The sequence below is a fragment of the Ursus maritimus genome, unplaced genomic scaffold, assembly GCF_017311325.1.
Source record: "Ursus maritimus isolate PB19 unplaced genomic scaffold, ASM1731132v1 scaffold_6, whole genome shotgun sequence".
In the NCBI taxonomy this organism is placed as follows: domain Eukaryota; kingdom Metazoa; phylum Chordata; class Mammalia; order Carnivora; family Ursidae; genus Ursus; species Ursus maritimus.
The window spans coordinates 37,043,073-37,068,242 of record NW_024426774.1 but is presented as its reverse complement, the minus strand read 5'-3'; the positions used below and the strand labels follow the sequence as shown (position 1 = coordinate 37,068,242).

General features: G+C 41.9%; 1 protein-coding gene across 1 annotated transcript in view; it reads right to left on the bottom strand.

Annotated features, from left to right (window-relative positions):
• Nucleotides 1-24,987, bottom strand: part of EIF2AK3 (eukaryotic translation initiation factor 2 alpha kinase 3) — a 67,227-nt gene extending 42,240 nt beyond the window's left edge. Inside the window, exons 1-2 of the mRNA XM_040623214.1 lie at nt 24,671-24,987; nt 12,782-12,911 (exon numbers count right to left, since the gene is read on the bottom strand). Coding sequence (XP_040479148.1) covers nt 12,782-12,911; nt 24,671-24,972 — 432 coding nt within the window. The 5' untranslated portion in view covers nt 24,973-24,987. The remainder of the gene's footprint in view (nt 1-12,781; nt 12,912-24,670) is intronic.
• Between the last annotated feature and the right edge of the window lie 183 nt (nt 24,988-25,170).

Genomic DNA, 25,170 nt, shown 5'->3' with positions numbered 1-25,170 from the left:
GAAGTAACTACTATGCCAGTATCACATCTAACAGAATTGAGAGTAATTCCTTAAATTCATCTAATATTTAAACTTCCCCGATTGTCTCAAAGATATACAATTGGTTTGCTCCAATAAGGAATTCAAACTCCATGTATTAAATTTGATTCTTTTTTCCCCCTTAGGAGCCCCTTTAACTCCCTTTTCCATGCACTGATTTGCTTGAGAAACCAGATTATTATTTATCGTATAGAATGTCCCACAGTCTGGCTTCTGCACATCATTTAACTTGTTCCTTTATCCCTTGTATTTTCTGAAAAGTGTGTGATTAAACCTGAAACTTTGATCTGATGCAGGTTTGGTTTTCTTGTAAGACTACTTCGTAGATGGCGCTACATACTTCCTATCACACTGAAGGCCAATGAGCTACAGCTTACAAGCCAAACCTGACCCACTGCCTGTTTTCTGAAGTTAAGCCTTATCGGGCCACAGTCACATCCACTTATTTATGTATTGTCTAGGACTGCTTTCCCCTACAACTACATAGACCATCTGGCCCATAAAGCCCAAGATATTTATTGTCTAGCCCGTTATAGAAGAAGTTTGCCAACCCCTGTGTTATGTCATATTTGTTACTATTAATCAGTAGATTTGGGGGAGTCAGCCTGATCTCTCCACTTCAAAGTGTTCTATCAGCTTTTCACCATCTTAGTATCAATTGATGACCTACTATTTCAATAAAGGGAATAAAACAATGACTTCTAACTCTATATGCTTCCTGCATTTACTAGTGAGAGTTTTTCTATAAACAAGAACTTTCCCTCCTGTAGCTCTGGAAGCTAGATTTATACACACTATTATTTTCTCAAGTAGTGACTTAAACATGAAACCCTTTCAAACCCAAAAAAGTTGCATGCAGTGTGTTCCCTAACCAAGAAAGAGGGAAAAAGAACACGCTGGCCCTGACAGCTACAAAAGCCAAGTCCCAAGTACAAGCTAAGAAGCAATAAGTTAAAGGGGGGGGGGGGGGGGGGTTGTAAACAGCGTGGTAAGACTCAGACTTGTCAAGAGTACAGATAAGGAAAAATGAACACAGACTATAAGGGGAAAGGACAGAAAAACACTATTCTAGAATATTCACTAAAGGGGCACACATCTCTGGCCCACCTCAAGAACTCCAAGCGTCTCTAGAATAACACAATAGCTGATGCTTCCAATGATCTCAAGGAATAAAAAGATAAAATTCACGAAGACTGGGAAGATGTAAATACAAGAAACACTCCACTGGAAGTGTTAAATTGCTGACTCTTTTCATATGTGGAAATCCCCTTTGCCCTCAACAATTACGTTCCTGGCCACGCTAGCTGTTTTGCTCACATGGGGCAACAGCAAGCATCCAGCATCTGAAATGGAGCCGTGTGCACAGGGTGATGAGCGCACCTCATCCAGCCTCATTCCTGGGTCCCTGACTCTGTCTGCCACTTGCTAGGTGACCTTGGACAAAAACCAACACTACACCGTTTTACAAAACTCCCCACATTAACTTACGTACTTGATCCTCAAATTCAGCATCCATGGCTTTTTTTTTTTTTTAAGATTTTATTTATTTACTTGAGAGAAAGAGAGAGCAAGCTCACAAGTGGAGGGATGGGGGGGGGGAGAAGCAGACTCCCCACTGAGCGTGGAGCCCAACACGGGGCTCAATCCCAGGATCCTGAGATCAGGACCTGAGCCAAAGTCGGATGCTTAACTGACTGAGCCACCCAGGCTCTCCTCCATAGCAAAAGGTGTGTCTTCTGGTCCCCAGACTACTGATGTTTCTACTACTCTTGGGATCCAGAAGTCTCCTGCTTTTCTCCACTCCCATCCCTGTTTCCCCAGTTCCTCCACAGTCAAAACAGAAAGGGATTTTGACCTTCTCTGGAATTAAATTAAGACCAAAGAAGGACTTAAGAGTGACTTAAGAACAGGTACAGAGAGGAAGAACAGCAGTGTGTTTACATACGGTGAGTTCTGAGTGACTGAGAGAGCTCAGCAGGCAGAGATGTTGAGGCATTTGCCTGTACAGGTCTGCTGCTCAGAGGAAAAAGATCGGGCTGAAGAGAAAAACTAGAACTGCTGCTGTCATAGGAACAGAGACACAATCCCCTTGAAGGAGAATAGGGTGAGAAGGCTACCTATACCCAAACTTCGAGAATTCTAACATTTAAAAATTCTGGCAGAGTGATGAGTCAGAGAAAACGGGAGAGAAAAAAGTGCTTCAAGAGATTGACTTTAGTAGAATTTTAGGAATTTTCCTATTTTCTCCCAGGTTTCCCCAACTGCTAGTTAATGTGAATACTTTATGAATGTTTATAAACATAAATATGTTCACGATTACAGTAACTGGCTTATAATACAAATGCCTCACTGAGACAACCCTTTGAATCATCAGAGTCCCATGGAAAGTCTCAAAACAAAAAAGAATGTCAAGAAACCCTTTCCATTTTGACTGTGGAAGAATCTCTCCCACTTAAAATCCTTCCTTGGTTTCTGAAGGCTCAGGATATAATCCAAAATGCTCAACACAGCTTACTAGGCCCTGTATCAGCTGGCCCCGGCCTCCCTCAACAGGCTCATCTCTACTATCCCCCGGGCCTCACTCTTGTTGCCATCCGCCGATAATTCCCACCACACAGGCCATTCCCTGTCCCAGAGCAGTCTTTCCCCACCACTCTAACCATCTCTTGCCAGGGCAGCTCCTTTCCTCATGGGGTCTCAGTTGTAAACACCATCTCTTCTGAGAAGGCTTCTCTGGCCTCCTATCTAGGTAGGTCAGGCCTTTTTGCTAACTTTCTTAGTTCCACCCTTCCATGTGGCCGTTTCCACAACTCAACTACATTGTTTACACTGTAATTATTCGGTATCTGTCTCCCCAGCTGGCTCCACATGATGCCACATGAGTTCCACAAGGGCAAGGACCTCATGTGTCCTGGGCACTGTTGTACCCCAGCGCACAGTCCTGCCAGACTCCCACCCCACTACAGAGGAGCTCTGTTTGGGATGTGTTAAGGTCAGGTACCTCTGACTCCCCCACAGAGATGTTTAACAGGCATTAAGTGCTCACGATATGCTGAGCAGCACGCGAAGATGTCTTTCAGCAATTATTCTGGATAAGCACATTAAGAATTATAATTATTATTACAGAAAATGCAAACACCTGGGTAATTACTGAAGTATTTCAAAAAGCATGAAGCACTGCTGTTTAAGATACTGAATGAGGTCACTGGGGCCAGAACACAGGAGAGAGGAGGCAACAGGATGAGGGATAGGTCCCAAGCTCAAAGACTGGCCAGCTCCTGTAGGACCCAGCAGGGAATGGTAAGCAAGTTGAATCTTATTTTACATGTAATAGGGAACCACTGGAGGGCTTTAGGCAGAGGAGGAACAGGTTGATGAATTCTTTTAACATCATTCAGATGGCAGCACGGAGAGTGATGAGAGCAGACAACAGAGGAAACGGGAGCAACTGGGAGGCCTGTGCACTGGTCCAGGGAAGGTGGTGGAGGCTAGCATCATGAGGAGCAATGGTGCTGGAGAGAGTAAATGGATCAATGGTATGTTCTGGAGGGAGAGCAATGGGACTAGTTAATGGAGCAAGCCTGGAAGACGAGGAAATGAAAGGAACTCAAGGATGACTTGAAGGTTTCACCTAAGCCACAGGGAAGACTGAGGTTGAGGTTGCGGATACTACTTCGGAGTGACTTTTAGACCTTCCTCTAAGTAGAGATGTGAAGCCAGCCATCAGCTCTGTCAGCAGAGATGTGTATTTGGGGTATCCACAGCACACAGGTTCTATTTAACTCAGCCCAGAGAGCATAACTTATTAAGCAGCATCCTTTTAAGAAACATATAGGTTGTTTCTAAAATTTAAAATTATAATAATGCTATGATGAACATCTTTTGTATTTCAGATTCTTTCTTTAGGACAGACTGCCGGAAAAGGAACTCTTGGGAATTTTTCCCCCAATGTATAGACTTTTTTAAATTGTAATTTGAAATAATTTTAGACTGAGAAAAGTTGCAAAAATTGTACAAAGAGTTTCTATAAACCTTTCATCTAGCCTCCCCTAATGTTACTATCTTGAAATTTAGATATTGGAGGGGCGCCTGTTTAAAACAAAAATATAAACTCTTCATCTGAGTAGTTATAAATTCATCATGAACCTTCCTTTATTTTCTATAAGGTAACTTCAGAAAGTAACTATGGTTCATGAACACAAAATTTCAAAAACTACAAAAAAGCCTTTAGAATTTAAATAGCTTCTCCAAAACTAAATTCAAGGAGAAGGTAGAAAGCTTAATTATGCCATGTCAATTATTTCTTTCCCAACCCTGGATTTACAACACCCATTTAAAAATAAAGCCTCAAAGCTAAATAAAGATGAATTCAATATAAGAATTAAATACATCAAAATGTTACCAGTCTTGATTTACCAGAAATCTCTATCAACCTTAAAATTCTCCTTTATCATATAGAAGTTCTGAAGGACTGTAAACTACTTTATTGAGCACAAAGATGAACAATATTAAAGAAAAGTTAACAGGCATGTTTTTGTATATTTTATTTCTTTAAAAATGATACCCTGTGTATGAAACATAAAATGGTAACTTTTAATAAACAAAAACCAGTAAGTGACTAGATCGCTAGATGCCAGAATTGACTATTTGTGACAGAGAAAAAAAATGTGAAGAGAAAAAAAAATGTTCCAGCACTGTGCTAGGGAAATACTTTTTTTATTTCCCTGAAAACCCTGAAATTACCATGATGGGGAGAATAAAGAGAGGTTTTTGCTGAAAGTAAAGTGTTCCTGGGAATCATACCTCACAGACTAAGGAAGGGGACATGGTTAACAACTACCCAGATGGTCTAACACGAGGGATTATGAGATCTTTCAGTAGATCTGGGCATTAGTGAAGGCATCCCACGTGACTTGCTTAAGAGGAAATGCAGACTTTTTTTTTTTTTTTAAAAGGAAATGCTGAAGAAAAAAACATATCCTGAAACAATTTGGTTATTTATTGTCATCAAAGATTGTGAATTAACACCCAAGAGCAGTGAAACGTCAAAGAGATAATAACTAGTTCATTCTTTCTTTCCTCAACCCATAGAACGAAATACCTCAAGGAAAACTATCAGACTAACGTTTTAGCATACTCTTCACATTCATGATGAAAAACACAGATTTTAGTAACTATCTCTCCCTTCATTTAGATCATTATACATTCATGAAGTAGATAATATGCACGCGAAGTCAACTTCCTAAAAAGTAAGGTCAAATCAATTTCTCATTTAGCAACATGCATGCTAGAGTAAACTGGTTTAGTTCACAGCAACGCTTTCAGCCATGCTAAGGGATTAATAGAATAAAATTAAATCGAAGCACTGTTTCATTTCTATAATTAAAAGAAAAGCAATTAACCCAAGCAATTATTTACATATTGCCTTGCTACGTGACTGAACTGACAGTGACTTTTCCAAATAAATCACAATCTTCAATGACAGATCCAGGCTCAAAATGTGCCGGTTTATGTACAAATGAAAAAAATGCAAAATGGCCAGACATCTTTCAGTATAAATTAGAGAATCTTTAAATTAGAGATTAGGGACCTTCTCTTAATAAAAGCACTACGTAGTTCTAAGGGTCTACGGATGAACTCTTTGTGAACAAATCAAGTTAACCATTAAGAGCATACTCTTTCCAAAGGCTCCCCCCACCCTTAAAGGCCCCTCTCAATGAATGCAGTCTGATGAGGGGTAAGGAGGAGGCTGGAAAGCTCCAGCATCATAGTTGTCTGTTTCTGCACCTGTCTGAAACAGAAAGGCGTTGTCCCTTGGGGAGAAACATGCCGAAAATAAAACAAAACCCCAAACTCTAACTATAGACTTATAATAGTGTTGTTTGTTCTTTTTAAGAGGGGGAAGAAAAAGGCATTTTAACAGAAAACTGAAACAAAAAACAGACATGGTCTCTCTAAATAAAGAAAAGGTACAGGTATTATCTAAGGACAAACTAGTTACATGTATACAATTATTAACATGCATTCTAAACAAAGATAAGGAAGGTCTCTGTGTGTTTATGAATGTGCTCCAAAACACAGAGAAGTAGAGAGTTCAAGGATATTATATCTCCTTAGATTTGAAGTATGATCCAAATGTCACCCAGAGACCCCAAAGAAAAACTATGCTAATACGTTACAAAACAAAATTTTAAGACAACCAATGAGAGATGCCTGGGTGGCTCAGTCAGTTAAGAGTCTGCCTTTGGCTCAGGTCATGTTTCTGGGGCCCCGCATCAGGCTCCCTGCTCAGTGGGGAGTCTGCTTCTCCCTCTGTCCCTCGCCCTGCTGGTGCACACACTCTCTCGTGCTCTCTCTCTAATAAATAAAATCTTAAAAAATAATAATAATAAGATAACCAATGAAGAACCAAAGCCAAATATCCTCAGGCTTTTTCAAGGTTTAATCTGCATATAAATTATCAGAGGAAAGGAAATCAGATTTCACCTCAGGTGGTCTTTTTGAAAATTAAAAACAAATTCTTAGCTGCTATTATTTAAGTATTAGGGTTAGAACCTAGAGCACATCTGTTACAGCTAATGGGAGTGAACTTACACACACACACACACACACACACACACACACACAGTTTTAGCTTGGTTTATTATCACTATTCTTTTGAGGAAGTTTGTAAATACCTAGTCAAGAGGAAAGAGTGGCAAATCAGATCTGTGTCCCAAGACACCTCAACCTTCCTACAGCATACCATTCTAAATGTAATGTAAAACACTTGTTTAATGAAACCATCAATCTCTCTTATCCTCTAGGAATTTATTTTTTCATTGACATAATCAAAATACCAGTAAAGCAACATAATATAGTATTTTATCTGCCTTTTGGATCAGAGAAGGTTAAGGATATCACAGCAGGCCAGGAGGCAAAAACATATGCACCTAATGGCAATTTCTAATGAATTGAGTGCTTTATTTTTTAAAGAATCCTTAAATGTAGTTAAAGGGGGGGGGGCTGAAAACTCCCTCTAGATAATTTATTTATGCTTCATCTATCTGATGGTACCTGATTCCCGAAGTGGCAACAATCTTTAAGACTTAGTTCAATCCCATAATTTTACAGAGAAGGAGATTAAAGCTCTACTGAACTGAAGAATTTAGCTGGGCCATCTAGTCAGTTAGTGGAAGAACCCTGACTAGAACTCAAGGCCCTGAATCCCAGCTCCTCCCCCACAAACCCACACAGCGCAAGAAGTTCCTGTGTGGCTTTACTTCATTATTGCAAAAGTACATGTGATTCATCACCAATTGCTCTATCATTAATAACTTTTTAAAGATTTTATTTACTTATTTGAGAGAAAGAGAGAGATAGTGAGAGAAAGCACGAGCCAGGGTGGGGAAGAGGGAGAAGCAGGCTCCCCACTGAGCAGGGAGCCCAACCCTAGACTGGATCCCAGGACCCTGAGATCATAATCTGAGCCAAAGGCAGATGCCCAATCAACTGAGCCACCCAGGTGCCCCAGTAACTTAAAAAATTTTAAACAGTGGGGGTGCCTGGCTGGATCAGTTGGTAGAGCACACAACTCTTGACCTCAGGGTCATGAGTTCGAGCCCCATGGTGGGATAGAGATTACTTAATAAATAAAAGTTTAAAAAAAATTATTACACAGTCTATCAAATCCTCTTCGTTAGATTAATAAGTAGCTTTACTAATTGCTCCACAGGGAATACATCTTCCCTGGCCTTCTAGGTTTTATCTGTTTCATCTTCATACCACTCCTGATGAAAGCGTGGAGAAAGCGATATTCTAATACCGGAGTCCCCACACGGAGCCACGGATCTACCTCCTGTCACATGGGTGGTTTCAGCTTTAGCTCTGTACCAAACGCTGGGCTTCAGACAGAGAAAATTAACTATTTCTCACAAAAAGTTAGGGACGTTCATAAAACCCTATATCAGATGCATTTAAAAAGGTGTTATAACTCTGTGCATCATATGCAGGGCATTTCAAATAGCAGTTTTTGATCCTCGTCTTCTGTGGTATTTTTTTTAAAGATTTTATTTATTTATTTTAGAGAGAGAGAGAGAGCACAAGCAGGGGGAGTGGCAGGGAGAGGGAGAAGCAAACTCCCCGCTGAGCAGGGAACCCAGCTCGGGGCTTGATCCCAGCACCCTGGGATCGTGACCTGAGCCAAAGGCAGACGCTTAACCGACCGAGCCACCCAGGTGTCTTTTCTGTGGTATTTTGTCCAACTTCTGAACACAACTTGTAGATGCTGAGCAATGCACACCTTGCTGAGGAACAGATGACTCAAGCTCACAATACATTCCGGTTTATCTTCCAAATATTTTTTTTTTTTTTTTAAAGATTTTATTTATTCATTCGACAGAGAGAGTCAGCCAGCGAGAGAGGGAACACAAGCAGGGGGAGTGAGAGAGGAAGAAGCAGGCTCATAGCAGAAGAGCCTGATGTGGGGCTCGATCCCGCAACGCCAGGATCACGCCCTGAGCCGAAGGCAGACGCTTAACCGCTGTGCCACCCAGGCGCCCCTCTTCCAAATATTCTTATAATATTTCTATCACATACTAGATCAGCAGTTCTCAAACTGGTCTGTAGATGCTTCTAGAGGTGCAGAGAGTCAAAAAGTTTTGCAACTACGGTGGTATTTGCTTTCTTACTGTGGTGATATTTGCACTGAGGGTATAAAAGCAATGGTGACTACGGGGCACCTGGGCGGCGCAGTCGGTTAAGTGTCTGACTCCTGATCTCAGCTAGGGTCTTGATCTCAGGGTCATGAGTTCAAGCCCCAGCGCCCAGCTCCAAGCCCTACTTTAAAACAAAAAACAAAAAACAAACAAAAAAGCAATGGTGACTAAAACTGCTAGTGCCTTAGCACGAAAATCAAGAGGCTCCAACATCAAGCCAGCAGTCATTGTATTCTTCACCGGCACACGCTCACAGCGAGAAGAGGAAAAAAAAGAAAAGAAATGAAAAAAAGGAAAAGAGAAAAGTTTCACTCAAGAATGTTCTGATGAGGGGCGCCTGGGTGGCACAGCGGTTGGGCGTCTGCCTTCAGCTCAGGGCGTGATCCCGGCGTTATGGGATCGAGCCCTGCATCAGGCTCCTCTGCTATGAGCCTGCTTCTTCCTCTCCCACTCCCCCGGCTTGTGTTCCCTCTCTCGCTGGCTGTCTCTCTCTCTATCTCTGTCAAATAAATAAATAAATAAATAATTAAAAAAAAAAAAGAAAAAGAAAAAAGAATGTTCTGATGAAGCAACAGAAAGGATTAATTTCATTCTTCTGGGACCTGAGTACACGTTTTTACCCTTCTGGCACGACCAGGGAGGACGTATGCGCCCGCACCTCTGCCACATACTGAATGAAACAGGTCTTGACAAAAAGCACTTGTGTGACTGAGTTGTGAACTGTCTGTTCACAGAGCTCTGTTTCTCCTTAAAAAACCGAGGGGAAAAGATGCTTCTGAGACTTGGGTATCGGTCAGACATTTTCTCAAAAATACACAAAGTGAACCTCTCACTTCGAAGAAAACAACTAATCATATTGGTGATAAAGTTCCAGTTTTCAAGTGAAAATTAGAATTTTGGAAAATCTCTATCAATTTGAGCTCAACAGTTTGCTAGTACTTAAAGACTTTTCTGATGACATCAGCGGTGATAATAGCAAATTTGATTTTTAAAATATTTTGTCAAGAAACAGGTCAATATCTGGAAGATCTGTATAACTCACTGAATCAACATTTGTCAAATGATGTTGGAACATCATGCGTGAGTGAAAGGCAAGACAGACATATGGGTGTTGAGGTAACAGAGCACAAAATGTTCACTGATATGGTTTCACATTCTACAGTGCAACTCACCTTTAAGAAACTTCCACTTGTTTTGGTATAGTATCAAAAAAGAATGACCCAATCATCTGAAAAGGCTTCTAAAATACATCTCCCTTTTCTAACTACATATATGTACGGCCTGGATTTTCTTCTTCATATAGTTCAACCAAAACAACAATGCAATGCGCTGAATACAGAAACAGATATGAAAACTGTTTTTTCTTCTATTAAACCAGAAATTAAAGAGATTTATAAAAATATAAAACAATGCCACCACTCTACTCACTAAAATATTTTTAAACTAGAAAATATTCTTCATAAAAAGATGTTTTTATGCTAGCATCAATGGGTTCATTTTTTTAAATGATTTAATAACAAGGCGTTAACATTTCTTTTTTAATTTCTAACATGGCTTAAGTCTAGATAGACATAACCCCTGGACAAAGCTCTTTGGAACTCTCCACAACTTTTCAGAATGTAAAGGGTCCTGGGACAATACAGTCTGAGACCTGCTGTCCTAGATGAGCAGCCCGAGTTTGAAATGGGGGGGGGGGGTGCACCCACGATGGGGAGATGGCCCCAGAGCAGGCAGAACGGAGCACAGTCAGGTTCAGTCCCAGCCTCATCATCGAGTCAGTCTGCAATTTCAAGCAGGTAACTTCTCTGAGCTTCAGTTTCCTCTTCTTCAAAATGACACCAACACACCAACCTCAGGAGGATCTTTGTGAGGATTACACGTGTGTAAAGTACATAAGGTGTACATTACAACCCCGGAAACGGTGTCGCTTCAAGAAATGGTCTCAAGAACCTGGGGCAGCAGCAAAGTCTAGTAAACCTGTCATGTTATCCCAGATGGTGAAAAGCTTTAGATTTTCTATTTTTTTCCATAAAATAGGAAATGAAAATCTAGATAATGCGAAGAGGCCTCAGGACTCGTCTCCTGCATGCAAGGTGGCAAGTGAGCTTTTCATTTATTGTGTAAGAGCGACACAATGAAACTTGGCGAATATACTTGAGAGTCAACATTTCACAAGTATTCTATCCAAAGGATCTAGGGTTTGCAGTGGGTGGGAAGGAGGGCACTTAAAACAAGAGAGCCCTAATAAACCACAGAAAATGGTATGGACTAGGGACAATGAGAAAGCTGAACTGTACTTAAAAAGACGGCTAACATAATTTAAACACACTCAGTAGCACTCAGGGTATTACAACTGTTTGCATCTACTTTGTCATACCATGCAATTTACCTTTTTTCACGTGTCTATTTTAGTTTGCAAACACACACATGCTTTGTACCACCACGGCACACCGTAATATTACCTCAGATGTAAACAGCTTACAATCTTCTGATTTTGCTGATCATCTTTTTATGTCTAGTTTAAAAAATAAAACAAAACATGCATACCCAAGCATAATCCCAGCAGAACACAAATCAATGAATGTTTAGCTTGAGTAGTAATACATTTGAATATTATACCTGATTCAAATTCATTAGTGTAATTTACAATAAAATTGCTATTTGCATTAATAATTCACAATACAACAGAAATTCAATATTCTTGACAGATATTTCCAGCAAACTGTACTGTTTGATAAATAATAAACACTGTGAAAGCCTAGTCAGGGCTTAGCATACACAAATGTGGAGACTGGGCAGTGCCATTTCCCTAAGCACCTGCCTGGGTGCTCCAGAAGAGTATCCAGGCTGGGTTTATAGAAGAGCAGATAGGGCACTGGTAGCAGTATTCCCACCCGAAAATTCCAGCACCACTAATCAGGTCATTCTTAAGCCCCTCATGTTAAGTTTTGTCTTTTTCAAATTTGATACCAGCTGGAAAGCTTTTTGTTTTGATTTGTTTTTAAGTAGGCTCTACACCCAGCGTGGAGCCCAATGCGGGGCTTGCCCTCATGACCCTGAGATCAAGATCTCAGCTGAGATCAAGAGTCGGATGCGTCACTGACTGAGCCACCAAGGGGCCCCTAGAAAGCTTTCTGAAAGGAAACAATTGGTGATGAAAGAAAAAAAAAAAGAGCACCAAGAGGGAGTGTCCCAGAGGAACAGCCTGGTTTAGACAGAAGGCTAAGGGTATTCTGGAAAACAGAGGTGACAGCTTCCATGTCAACAGTCACAAGTCAAAAGAGGGACTTTACTTTAAATGACTTAAACTAGAGACCAAAGCTCTAGAATAGGACAGAGACTTCATCAATCAGAGTCAAGACAAAAGATGAGAAAAAGAAGCTTCTCTCATTTAACCCACCCCAAACCTCAACAAAGTAGGCAGTGTCCTTACTTACTGATGAGAGGAGCTAAGTCCCTGCCCAAGTCTTGGAGTCATGTGTCACTGGAGTCTTAGAAGCACCATTTCTCTTTTTGTTTTTGCAAGTAATCAGATTTGTCTAAAATCACATTCTAAGAAAATTTCATGCTTACAATTAGGATGTACGCTTGAGGCAAAATGCAGGGAATAATTTACGGGATTTTGCAATATGTTTCTAACTATGACGATGCAGTTAAGTTACTTACATTTGTTTTATTACTCCTAGGCACCCTGCGATAATAATAAGGGGGAAGAAATGATGACCATGTTATAGCTCAGATAATGAGCTACATTGACTGAGAGAGCAGACGTATTCTCAGTTATTCATGTATGTGATTAACTCATTTAATGTTCAAAACAGTCCTAAGACATAGGTGACATTAGCCACTCGCTTTAAAGGAGGGGAACTGAGGAACAGAACAGTTAAGTAGTTGCCGGGGGCGGGGGGGCATAGCTCGTAAAAGACAGGCCCCCCACCTAGGCCATCAGGCCCTGAGCCCCAGTTTTATAAGCACATACATACAACTAGTATCCGCAATTGTTCATTAGAGATGTTTCCAAGCAACAGTTAACAGAAAATTCTTACCTCTGGTTTGCTGAGGCTGGATGAAACCAAGGAGCCGGATCCCACGTCCAAATCCCACTGTTTTTTACCACGATTCTCAGGATCCAAGGCAGCAATTCGCCCGTCTAAAGTGCTGATAATCACTAATGATCTATAAATGTAAACATTAATAAGACAAAGTTTAAAAGGTATTTATGATATCAGGCACTTAATGCATACACTGGAAAGAAAACCAGGCCGTCCCCGGACCTCTGTCTGCTGGGGGAGGAGGCCCACCTCCTCACAATACTTGTAGTCTCGCTATCACTATCCATCTACTGCCCACCAAGACCATTGCAATATGCCCTTTATCTGTTTATGTCACTTACGAAAGCCCCAAACTCCTAGGTCACCTCTCATTCCCACCCTGTAATCCCCACATGGAACTCAACATTCCCAGTGCTGTCCTCATCTTCCTTTCCCAAATCCCTGAAAGCCTTAACCCGGGAACACGGTTTTCCCTGAATGTCCACTTGCCTTCTTGCTTGAGTAGAAACCTGGCTCTTCCCGAGAACATCACTTCTGAAGCAAAGAGAATTCTTTGCTCCAAAACCCTTGACCACCTGTCCCTGTAACAGGGTGGGGGTACTCCTTGCATCTCATTGCCATTTTCAGACTACTTTCTCGCCTCTCCAAAAATCCTTAGGATCAGACTGCTCCACCCACTACCCCTCCAAGTAATTGTCCACTGACCCTTAGGTCACTAGCCTCATTCCTTGAGGATTTTAGCTCCTGGTTTAACTGTCACTATTAACACATTCTTTGGGTTTTCATTATCTGTTTACCTTGCCTCATCCACTGCCTTGGTGAGACCCTAGCCCTTGGCATTACCAATCACCACAGCTCCCCTGCCCCACTGAAATTTCAAGCATTCCAGCCCCTGCCACCAACCCCTTTCTGGCTCATTTCCTCTGCTTCCCTCACTCCCACTAATCTCTGACCCCACCAGAGCCTACAAGCCAACGATCCTGTCACTTTTACCCTCAGCTTCACCACCATCAGGCCCTCACTTCTTTCTTACCCAGTTTAAATCCCATAGTCCCTCATTTTGAGCACTTTCTGGCCCCTCACACGTCACACTTGCCTAGCAGAACTCCGACCCTGGTTAAATCCAATGCTCTGCATTTTCTCACTCTCGCTTCCATGCAGTTGAACGTGGCCAAAGAAAAACATAATCATGCTGACCGGACTCACTTTAATCGTGACTGCCAACGTGAAAAGGGCTATTAATGATGTTCCACCACCACGGCGTACTACCCGGGTCTATCTACTCACCCATTGGCCTAGATTAAACTATGTAATTTCTCCTTTCCCCTCAATTTCCAACACTAGCTCTTCCAAGCTCATTCATCGCAGGGATAATCAAAAGAAACCCCACCATCACATCTCTCTTTATCATCACCTGGACCCACGAATTCTACCTTCCCTCCTATTACTGCAGGTGAATTGTTCATGGTCCCATCCACAGCCAACACTTCTGCTTACACAACAGATCCCTATTTTCCAGTCCTCACACCTCTCCTCTTGCTCTTGCATCAACCAAAGCATTCCTCTCAGCATTCACACCTGCTATTATTTCCCCCAACTTAAAAACCAAACCAGTCAAATAAAATGAACCATTCCCTCTCCTCTAAGCGTCCAATCCACTCCTTGCCTGACTCTGGAACAAAACTCCTTGAAAGAGTTCTTATACATTCTGTCTCCAAATCCTCTCCCCTTTTTCTGTCTTGAACTCTTTCTAATCAAGATTTTGCGGGGGGTGGGGGAATGGGATAGGCCGGTGATGGGTAGTAAGGAGGGCACGTATTGCATGGTGCACTGGGTGTTATACACAACAAATGAATCATCGAGCCTTACATCGGAAACCGGGGATGTACTGTATGGTGACTAACATAATAAAATAAAAAATCATTATAAAAAAAAAAAAAGATTTTGCCTCTGCCACTTCACTTAAAAGGTTCTTGTTGGGGTCATCAGTGACCTTCATATTGAAAAATCCCATGGTCAGGTCTCAGTTCACTTGACCTTCTAGCAGCACCTGACCAGTGACATCTCCTGCCCTTCATGAGACACACTCTTTCTGTGGCTTCCAAGACACTGTACTATCCTGATCTTTTTTTTTCCCCTTAGTTGTAGCCTACTCTTTCTCAGTTTCATTTTCTGGTTCTTCCTCATCTCTTCCATCTCTCAAAGTGTTCTCTACTTACATGTACTTTTTCGGATGGTCTCATTCAGTCTCATAGCTTAAAATACCATCTAGATGCTGGCACTCTCAAATTTGTATCTCTCCCTGGACTCTGGACTTATATACCCAACTGCCTACCAGATTTGTATGGTAGAATGACTTCCCCAATTCCTCAAACACATCATGATTTTCCCTCAGGGCCTTTGCAGCTACTGTTCCTTCTGTTTGGAACATATCCTCCCAGATATATAACAGGCCCTCAATAAATATTTGTAGAATAAGTTATACAGTTGTTCTATGAATTTGTTAGGTATATTTGTCTGCTTCAAAGACCATGAAATTCCAAGTACACATATTTATGTTCCACTTTGGGATTAAAATACAACTTTTATCTTCTCTATTTCGTTTGAAGTACAACATATACAAATTCAAAATGAAGCTGTAAGTTGACCAAGACAAAATAGTTCAATAAACTCACTTGAAACTTTTCAAAAACTTGTTTATCAAATGAAAAAATTTATCAAGTGAATAAACAAAATTGTTTTTTAATTGTTAATTTAGTTCCCAAACTATACACTAATTCTCATTTTGAATTTTTCAAATGGTAACTCTTAGTCTAATCTGTGAAAATAAAGATTTTTGACACATTACAAACTCTAGTAATTTTAGGTAACTAACCAAAAGAGAAAAGGAACAACTCTACTGCTCTACCCACACGCTACCCTGCTTTCTAAGGAGATATACCAGGAATTAGGGGAGAAGACGGTTACTATGAGGAAGAGAATTATTTTATAATGAAGGGTATAAAAAGTCATACCTTAGATGTGCCAATTTACAGATAAAAGCAACAGAATCTAATTAAGTTAGTGATCCAAGGTTCAGAGCCAAGTTAAGTCTTTCCTAGTACCACTGTAGAAATGTCTGATTATTCTGTTCAGTAATCACTAACCACAAATAGATGGCTGAATGAAAACCACTCTAATTGAAACAAAACTTCGTATAAGCAGTGTTAACCCGTGAAAAACTAAGGAGACCACTGCAACACTTCAGATACTATTTTTTGTTTTTAATTCAGAACGAACATTGTTTTTCACCCTAGACATTCTACTTGTAACAACAACAACAACAAACCCTGTAATTTTTCTGAGTATGTAGGTATTTGGGCTAGAGGTATGCAGATAATGGTAAAACTCCAGGTCTCATCTTCAAAACAAAGAAAAACCCAACAATAAAATATGTGTATGTGTCTTATGTGTACATAAATACACATTTTAATAAATCACTTGGAGTTTAATGTCTACTTATTCTTTCACTGACAACTTATATAGGATGCATTTAACTGAGTCAAGGATTCTGTCTTTTTAAACAAGATAGTTTCAGATTTTGTACTGTATCTAGAGAATAAGTATAAATTTGAGTAATAATTAAAAGAAATGCAAACATGCGGGCAGGAACAATTAAGTGTATTATTCTCTTAGCTGTTTTTGATACTTAATGTAATCTGGTTCTTAGATTTGAATGGGGTACCCTTAATTATTTTAACCCTCTTAATGGGAATAACAGTAAATCCCCTACAAATCTGTCAGGGGTTCAGAAAAAAAAAAAAGCCCTTCACCTACAAGGTATCCGTGATATTCACTACGGGCTCCTTCCCAAGCACGGCTCTGGAAGGAAGCACCCCTGGTGCTGTGGCTGAAATTGAGCAGCATGACAGGGCATAAAAGAGATGCTACGATTTAGCCTATTATGTCTAATCACATTCTAAGAGAGATGCTCATGGACATACTATCAATTGAGAAAAGCATCAGGTGAACAGATAATGCTGAATGCAGCATTGCCCTCTGAATGCTGCAGAGGGCAGCAATAAGTTGTTCAGAATAAACACCAATCAGAGATGAAAAATGAACCCCTCTCCCCAAATAGGGAGAATATAAGGCCACTTTATCTCCCCACAATCCATTCTATTTTCAGGTTTCTACGAACAAGATGAAAAGCTTTAACTTATTCAAGAATTGAAGGGACTGCAGAGGCAGCATTTCCAGTGAAAGAACTGGAGCATTTTTTTTTTCTTTTTTAAGAACTGGAGCTCTGAAGTCAGACCCATGACTCTGCACTTGCTCTGCTCATAGCTTCATTTCACTTGCTTTCTCACAGGTAAGACAGGACTACTTTCCTGGGTCAGCATAACTCAAACTTGCCTGGTCATAAAAACTATCCGGTGCTTGTTAAAAGCCAGTAGACATTCCTGGGTCCCATCCCCAGAGGGGGCTCGGGAGCTGGAGCTTGACAAATACCCCAGGTGAGTCCTGCCATAAGACCAGCTTGGCAGATACTGACTTACCTCAAAGGGCTGTTTCCTTAGAGTAAAAAAATAATCTATCACCTGGATGAAGAAGGCCTATTGGTCAGTTCTGCCAATAACCTCTTTAGAAACTTCTCTCTCGCGCTTACACCTTGCTCTAGTTTACAAAGGCATTTGTTTGGATGATTCAACAGCAAGCGCTGTTCTCTTACGCATGACCCAATTCTTCGACGCTGTTCTCAAGAAGGTTTTCAACCGTCTCCTCCTGCCAGATCCATTCTCCTCATCAAGTCTGTTACGCAGCAGCAGCTGAAAGAGTGGCAGGCTCCTCATTCTAGACCTTCTCCTTTCCCTGGCTTCTACAAGGCCACTTCCCTTCACCCCATCATTCCTAGCGCTCTCAATCTCTAGGAAGCAGACCATGGAGTTCAGGCTTTAGCCAATGCCCACGGCTTTGACTTTACCCGTAACATGACAGCTCCCAAACCTACAGGGTGTTTCCGGTCCACTGTCTCTCTGCCTGCTCTAGTTCTGCATTTGCAGCGGGGCATGCTTGTTACCCCCACAATGTGCTCAGATAAATCTCTTCTCCCACATCCTTCTCCATCAACCCTGTCACTTAACATTTGCATCAGACGACAAGTCTACCTTTTCCATCATGCTCTACATTTAGCCAACAGCCAGGTAGCACTGATTCTATTTCTTGAAGCTTTTGAATCTTTTCCTTCTTCTTCATTACCACTACCCTTGTCCTAGAACCGACTCTCACTTCTTATCAGAACACCTTCAAAAGCCTTTCTGACATATTTTCCTGTCTCAGGTCTCTGTCCCCTCTGCAGTTTCAACAGTTTCGTTTCTGTAACAGAGATCTGATAAACGTCTGAAGCTTCCTGTGCTCATGGAATAAAGGCCACGCTGCTTGGTATAGCACACAGAGCCTTTCATAATCAGGCATAATCCCCCACCCCACTGCCACACACACATGTTTCTTAACTTTTCAACAAAGTTTCCTTTAAATTATTCTCTATCTCACTTCTTAAATGATTTCATTTGCCCAATAAACATTATTTCTAATGAACTCCCCCATTTTTAGAGGAAATATTTAAGTACCAATCAAAATACTGAAGATTTCTGAAAAGACATAGCTAAGATTACTATATTAAGTTTGATACAATTCTAGTTCAAAGTCAAGAAACTTGAATGCTTAATTAGCCTTCTCTTCATTGGATATCCAATTCCATTCAGTTATTTAAAAATACTGACAATCTCATGGATCCCCATTTTTACCTTTGCAGATCCACAGATGTCTAGGAGCCCTGGCTTGGTAATCACTGCTTTGGGCTCTGCAGTCTACACCGGCCTTGACACTTGACATTCAAGGACTCGCTCACTTGATACTTCCATTGTCTTTACTCTCAAACTACTCCTATGTCACTCACTATCCATTCTAGTGTAGTTAATTCTTTAACACAATGATCTCCCTGTCAGACTTGGGGCTCAAGGGCTAGCTCAGCTGCCCGTTTATCTACTCGTGAAATGCAATAAATGTTTGTTGAATGAAACATCTTAGTAGGGCAGACACCATGATACATATAAAACACAAAAACAAAACAGAAGCTGAGAACGATGTGAAAATATGGGACTTGCCTCAGGTCATGCACTAAATAAGAGGTTTTGGACAGAAGCATTTAGGTTTTTAAACTCTATCATTCTGTTAACAGTAAGTTTTCATTACGTAGCAACTACTATATTACTATAATGTGCAGCTTTTATTCATTCCAGAAATCTCATCAAGATGACATTTATCCTGTTACTGCTCTGATTTGCCCTCAACTGAGCAGAAATAACCTTATGCCAATGAAGACCCTATTTTAAAAAACTGTTTGCTCTGACTTAAGTCATACAGAATACCTGCCTACTTACAATTAAGTTTATCAGAGTCTGAGTAGATGCTGAAATTTTCATACAATAATTCTAAAAGAGGCTTACTATCCGTAGAAGTTTCCCACGTGGAAGAGAAGCAGGTGACAGGAGAACATTATATCAAGTGAAGAGTTTCTACATTAACAACTGCTTCTTTTGAAATTGCACACTTCCTTTCTTTGGGGGGAAGGGAGGAGAGGAAAAAACTCTACAAAATTAAAAATGTGATTTGGTTAAATCTGCTTTTTTTTTTTTTTTTAAAGATTTTATTTATTTATTTGACAGAGATAGAGACAGCCAGCGAGAGAGGGAACACAAGCAGGGGGAGTGGGAGAGGAAGAAGCAGGCTCATAGCGGAAGAGCCTGATGTGGGGCTCGATCCCATAACGCTGGGATGATGCCCTGAGCTGAAGGTAGACGCTTAACCGCTGTGCCACCCAGGTGCCCCTGGTTAAATCTGCTTTTTGATATAGCCAAGAATCCTCCACCTAAACACAGGCTCTTATTCAAGAAAGCACATGTTCTTGTTCAAAACCAAACTAGTACTAATTGGACTGTACTTCCTAGTCCTCACCTACTAAGTAAATCTTCAAATCAAACTTCCTTTATTTAAACATATCACAAGACTAGCCCTGCCCCAAATCAAAACAAACATGTCAAAAATTACCAACTACACTTTATAACTTTGACATATCAGCTACACCTTAAAGAAATACCATGTTAAGTTTTCAATGTTATAGACAACATGAGTGACACTCATCCTTTCTCTATCAGATTAAAACATTTTTGGACACACTTTTTCTACTTTGTTCTAGGGAACATTTTTAATCAAAATGGTCATTTACAAACAGAACAGGGTGAAAACATAAAAAATAAAATTAATTTCCCCCCTCACGTTTAGTTCTGTAACCTACAAGTTCTCCTCTTTGTATTTTAAAATATTTTGTAGTAAAAATGTTCAGGAGCTTCTCTCTTACAAAAAGAGGAAAAAGTCAGATGGAGTTCTCAGGCAGTGTTTAGGAAATGAAGAGACATGTTGGAACTACAGCTCACGGCAGCTGATGAAGACCCAGTCCCTTTCTGCAAAATGCCTATGTGTGTAAACGCTTCGCAGTTCAAATAAAGAACAGTGTCCTCGATCCTCTCACATATCCTATCTGGAGCCCAGGTGTCAATGAAGCTAAAAAGACAACTGTAGACAGGAAGGATAAATCATTATTTGCCTGAAGTATGTCTATTTTGGCTTACAACTTGCCTTGAAAGTTATTCATAAATTCTTCAAATGTGATTTCTAGTTAACTTTAAAAGTCTAGGGTCAGAAAAGTGAGCAGTGTTCAGGGGCGCCTGGGCAGTGCAGTGGTTAAGCATCTGCCTTCGGCTCAGGGCGTGATCCCAGCATTCTGGGTTCGAGCCCCACATCAGGCTCCTCCGCTATGAGCCTGCTTCTTCCTCTCCCACTCCCCCTGCTTGTGTTCCCTCTCTTGCTGGCTGTCTCTCTATGTCAAATAAATAAATAAAATCTTTAAAAAAAAAAAAAGAAAAGAAAAGAAAAGTGAGCAGTGTTCAGACCAGATGACTGAGTTCCCTTTCAACACCATATGCCAAGATTGTATTATTTAATGGGTATATTAGCTAAAAAAAACCAAAAAACAAAAAACTTAATTATGAATCTGAAGATCTGAGAATGGCCAGATTCTGTATCACGATTCACATCAGATCAGTTTGTGAAAGGATAAACAGGAGAGAGAAATAAAAAATGAAATCATCTTACATTTTGCAAAATATTTTCATGTTATCTCATTAAATACAAAGAATTCAGTTTACAGATGACAAATTGAAGAAGCACCGCAGATTAACATCAAATGTAGTAATACTGTTGTTAGAGGGGAATCAGAGGCGGGGGAGGGAGGCAGAAATATGTTAAAATTAGTGTGAGAGTTAAGATAAAATTAGTTCTTTAGAACTCTTGAGGTCATCAGAGGCCGTCACTATGAAGATGCCCATCCCATCCCCAAAACCCCAAGTAACACTTAGCAATTTGCCCGTTTGTGTTGGAGTCAGGAAACCGGTAACTCATAACTATGCCAACGTGCCCAAAATCTAGCAGTGAGGCGAGATTGCAACTTTCTTCCCAGCTTTCCTTAGTGAGCACCCCATTTAAATTTCAACTAAATGTAATGTTTAACAGAAGCCCTGACAAGGCTGCTATCAGAAAAACAAGTTTATTTTAGCTACTTTTTAGAGGAAAAAAAGTTTATTCACTCATTCACATGCTCTTGAGATGTAGAGTAAGCAGTTAGGATAAAACCAATGAAAACTCCATCAAGGGAAGAAAAAGGAACCAGAGAGTCTCATATTGCTTCCTGGGCATCAAAAGACACTATGCAAAAATAGCGATCTTAATTCCCCACCTCCCTCTCTTTAAAACAGTTTTGCAAGTACCGCAGCTCTTCACAGCTGTTTGTGATAAACGCTTGGTTAATTCAAATCTGTTCCCCTAATCCTCCTCCTTTAAACAAACAGGATATTGGTCGGTTATTATGGAACACTGATAGTCTCTGGTTTTTCACTTTTTTAAAGAGCTCTTAGGAAGAAGTTTTATAAACTCTGCATATTGATCTTTTGTAAACTCCATCAATTTACTTATCCAAGGCTTCTCAAACTTTCCACACTATCTCAAGCTACCATGCAGACCCCTAAACGCGGGTCTATCTCTTCCTACGGAATTCTGTTAGCCGAAGATCACTTTCTTTCCCCAGGCCCAACTCTTCTATTTTCACTCTCTTTGTTTCTGAGAAGGAGGCGGTCCTCCTGTTTGCCAAGGAGATCCTTTCCAAATACCTCCACTCCCTCCTCTTTCCTTTCTTTTTCAACCTGTCTATACAGGCTCCTAACTCTGAACGTATAAACTTCCCTGCTATCAGGCTGAACAGTGCCGGAAGGAGGGAGCGGGCTTTAAAAGGATGAATCCTTACCGTCTTGCAATCTGAGCACTCTCTGCTGTTTGACTTAAATTCCTTAAGTGTGCTCCCCACCAAATCCCTCCTCATTCTTCTCAGCCCTCACCCTACACCTCCAACCCAGGAAGCTGGATTTCTGTCTCCTCCGCTGGCTCATCTTCTCTGAAATATAAGGCATTTGTTGAGGTCTTATCGTGAGCCTCCTCTTTCTTTCCACCTTCACCTCTTTACCCCGATCTCTCTCCAACCACCGTCACTCATTTCTACCTCCCTCCCAAATCTCTCCCTCTGGATGGCCTGCCTGCACCGCCAAGTCACCATGTCCAACAACGAGCTCTTTGCTTTTTCTTCTCTGCTCTCCTCAATCTCCCCACTTTCCCATGTGTGCTCCCATCTTCCGACCGTCCCACAGACCATCAGTCTGTGGACAGGGGCGCCACAGGAGAAGGAATCAGTTCATTTGCCAGGAACCAAGATTCCGCCTCAAATCTCTCAAATCTATCCCCTCTGTTTTATACCCACTTAACAACAAACTTTGATCAGACCTGGCATTCAAGATACCCTACACAACACTCCGCAAACAGTAACTCTCAATCTGTCATGGAATCATCTGGTAAACCTATCAAAATGCATATACTCTTTCAGTGGATCCGGGTGGTGCCGGATTCTGATTTCTAACATGCTCCCAGGTGATGACGATGCTACTAGTGTTAGACTCGACATACACAATCCGGTCCCAACCTATTGTTCTAGCCTCATCTTCCACAACTCCCTGCCCAGCACACATGTACATGTCTGTATCTCCCTCACATATACAGAGCATGCACGCACACACACACACACACACACACACACACAGGTACACAAACAAAAATGTTCCCTAACCATAGTCTCCAGCTTCTGTGCCTCTTGCTGTTTCCTCAAGTTCAGTGACTGCTCATGATCCTACTCACATTTCACAAACCAACTCATCCTGCCACAGCCTTCTCTGACCTTTTTACCACTTCACCCCCATGCCCCACCCGCTGAACACCACAAAAACCTTGGGACAGTCAGGGCACTTCATTTGCACTGCTTCTGCTCTGTAATGTCATTATAGGTCTCTTCATTCAATCCTCACTGCTGGGCAACACCCTCCCCCTGGAAGACAGGGACTATCTGCCTAACCTTTGTTAACCCTAGGGCATCTTGTGGGTTACAAGTGCCAGTGAGGTGGTGGACCTGTACTCTAAGAAAAATGAAACATCTCACTTTACTTCGTGTAACTTACTTGGAGCAGGTGCTTCAGAAACTTAAGATAAACAAAAACACTCTTCCCGGAAAGTTAATCCATTAGCAGAATCCATGAAAATATTGTCAAATATGTGCTACTTAAAGGAAAAAGAATCTACATATAAACATTCATATAGTGCTTAGAAAATTTTAGTACTTTTCCAAGTTTAGTACTCTCCAGGTATATAGACCGAGGTTCTAATATTTAACTGAAAATTAAATGTAAGTTGTTAGGATCTAGTAATTTCTACATTATAAGCTTACAATACTTTCTAATCCAGATTCTAGCACTCTCTGGTTTAATTTACCTAATGCTCCTCCTATCACTCCATTTGTTAGATGGGACATCACTTTCTCCCTGGTTGTGCTGAGATTAGCCGCCCGCAAAATACTTTACCATTAATATCCCTTACATTTGTGTCCAGATTTTGAAAAGTGTTTAAAAACACGTACCTTGCAGTAACATTTTTAAGGAGGCTAAGCAAATCAACCAAGACAACCCTATTTTAAATGTTCACCTATCTTAAACCCTCTAAATATCAAAGAACTGCCAAAATTCAAGACCTACCCGCGGCTCTTAAACTTTATTGTGTTCAAGAACTGCCTGGAGTGCTTGTTAAACTTGCAGATTCCAGGTTCTTGCCCCAAGAAAGTCTAACTCAGCACATCTAGGGTGGGGCCTAAAAAACTGCACAGTTAACCAGCATCCCCAGGTGATTCCGATGCAGATGTTCTGCAGATCTCAGTTGGAGAAATACTGACCTCACCCCTGGTCCAGAGGCCACTACAGGGTTATGTTGAAACGGAAATACAGAAATGTCATTGTAAAGTCCTCTTCCCAAACAGTTGTCAACCCAGCAGAGATATGGGAAGACTCATGGAAGAAGAAAAAGGGGAGGGAGTCCTTGCAACACGAATAAAGTTCGAAAACAAAAAAAGAGGGAAAGTGACGTTTCTTTCCCACCTTTGGGCTCCATTCTCTAAGCATCCCCCAGACACCTTCAAGGATGCTGCTTTTGCCTGCGAGCAAGGACCGGAGAAAAGGCCGATCACTGGCCCGGGGGATGGAAACGCGGCCCCGCGCTCGCTCCCGGGTCACCAGTTGTCCATCCTCTGAGAGAGGCCTCAGCCGAGGGGGGACCCCGGACCCCCGATCCTCCGCGGCACACGTGCCGTAAACAAGTGGCCTGCCGGGTCGCCGACCCCGGCGCTCAGCCTGCGCCCCTCACCTGCCGCGCGGCCGTAGGTCGGCCTCGTCATCGGGTTCCGGGTCCCGCGGCTCCTGGTCCACAGCGGCCGCCGGCACAGCTTCGGCGTCCTCCACCGTCACTTCTGCCGTAGCCACGGCCCCTGCAGCCGGCACCCGCGCTGCAGAAGTGGGAGCGGCCGCTGCCCCCAGGCCGAACGCCGCCTCCGCTTTAGGCGCGGGGAGATCGGGGGCGCGCCCCGCGGCCACCGCGCCCGCCGCCAGTCCCAGCAGCAGCAGCATCAGAGCCCGCGCGGGCGGCCCCGGGCGGGTGGCGCGCTCCATCAGCGTCCCGCCCCGCGTGCGAGCATGGAGGTGCAGCCGCCGGCGCCTGCCTCTCCCGCTGCTGGAAGCGCCCGAACAGGACGAGGACGCTCTAGGCACCCCGTCGCCGCCCCGACGGCCTGGACAGCAGAGCGGAGCTCCACCGGCCACGTCTTAGCCCGGCCTCCGCCACCGCCACCTGAGTGACAGCCTCCCTCA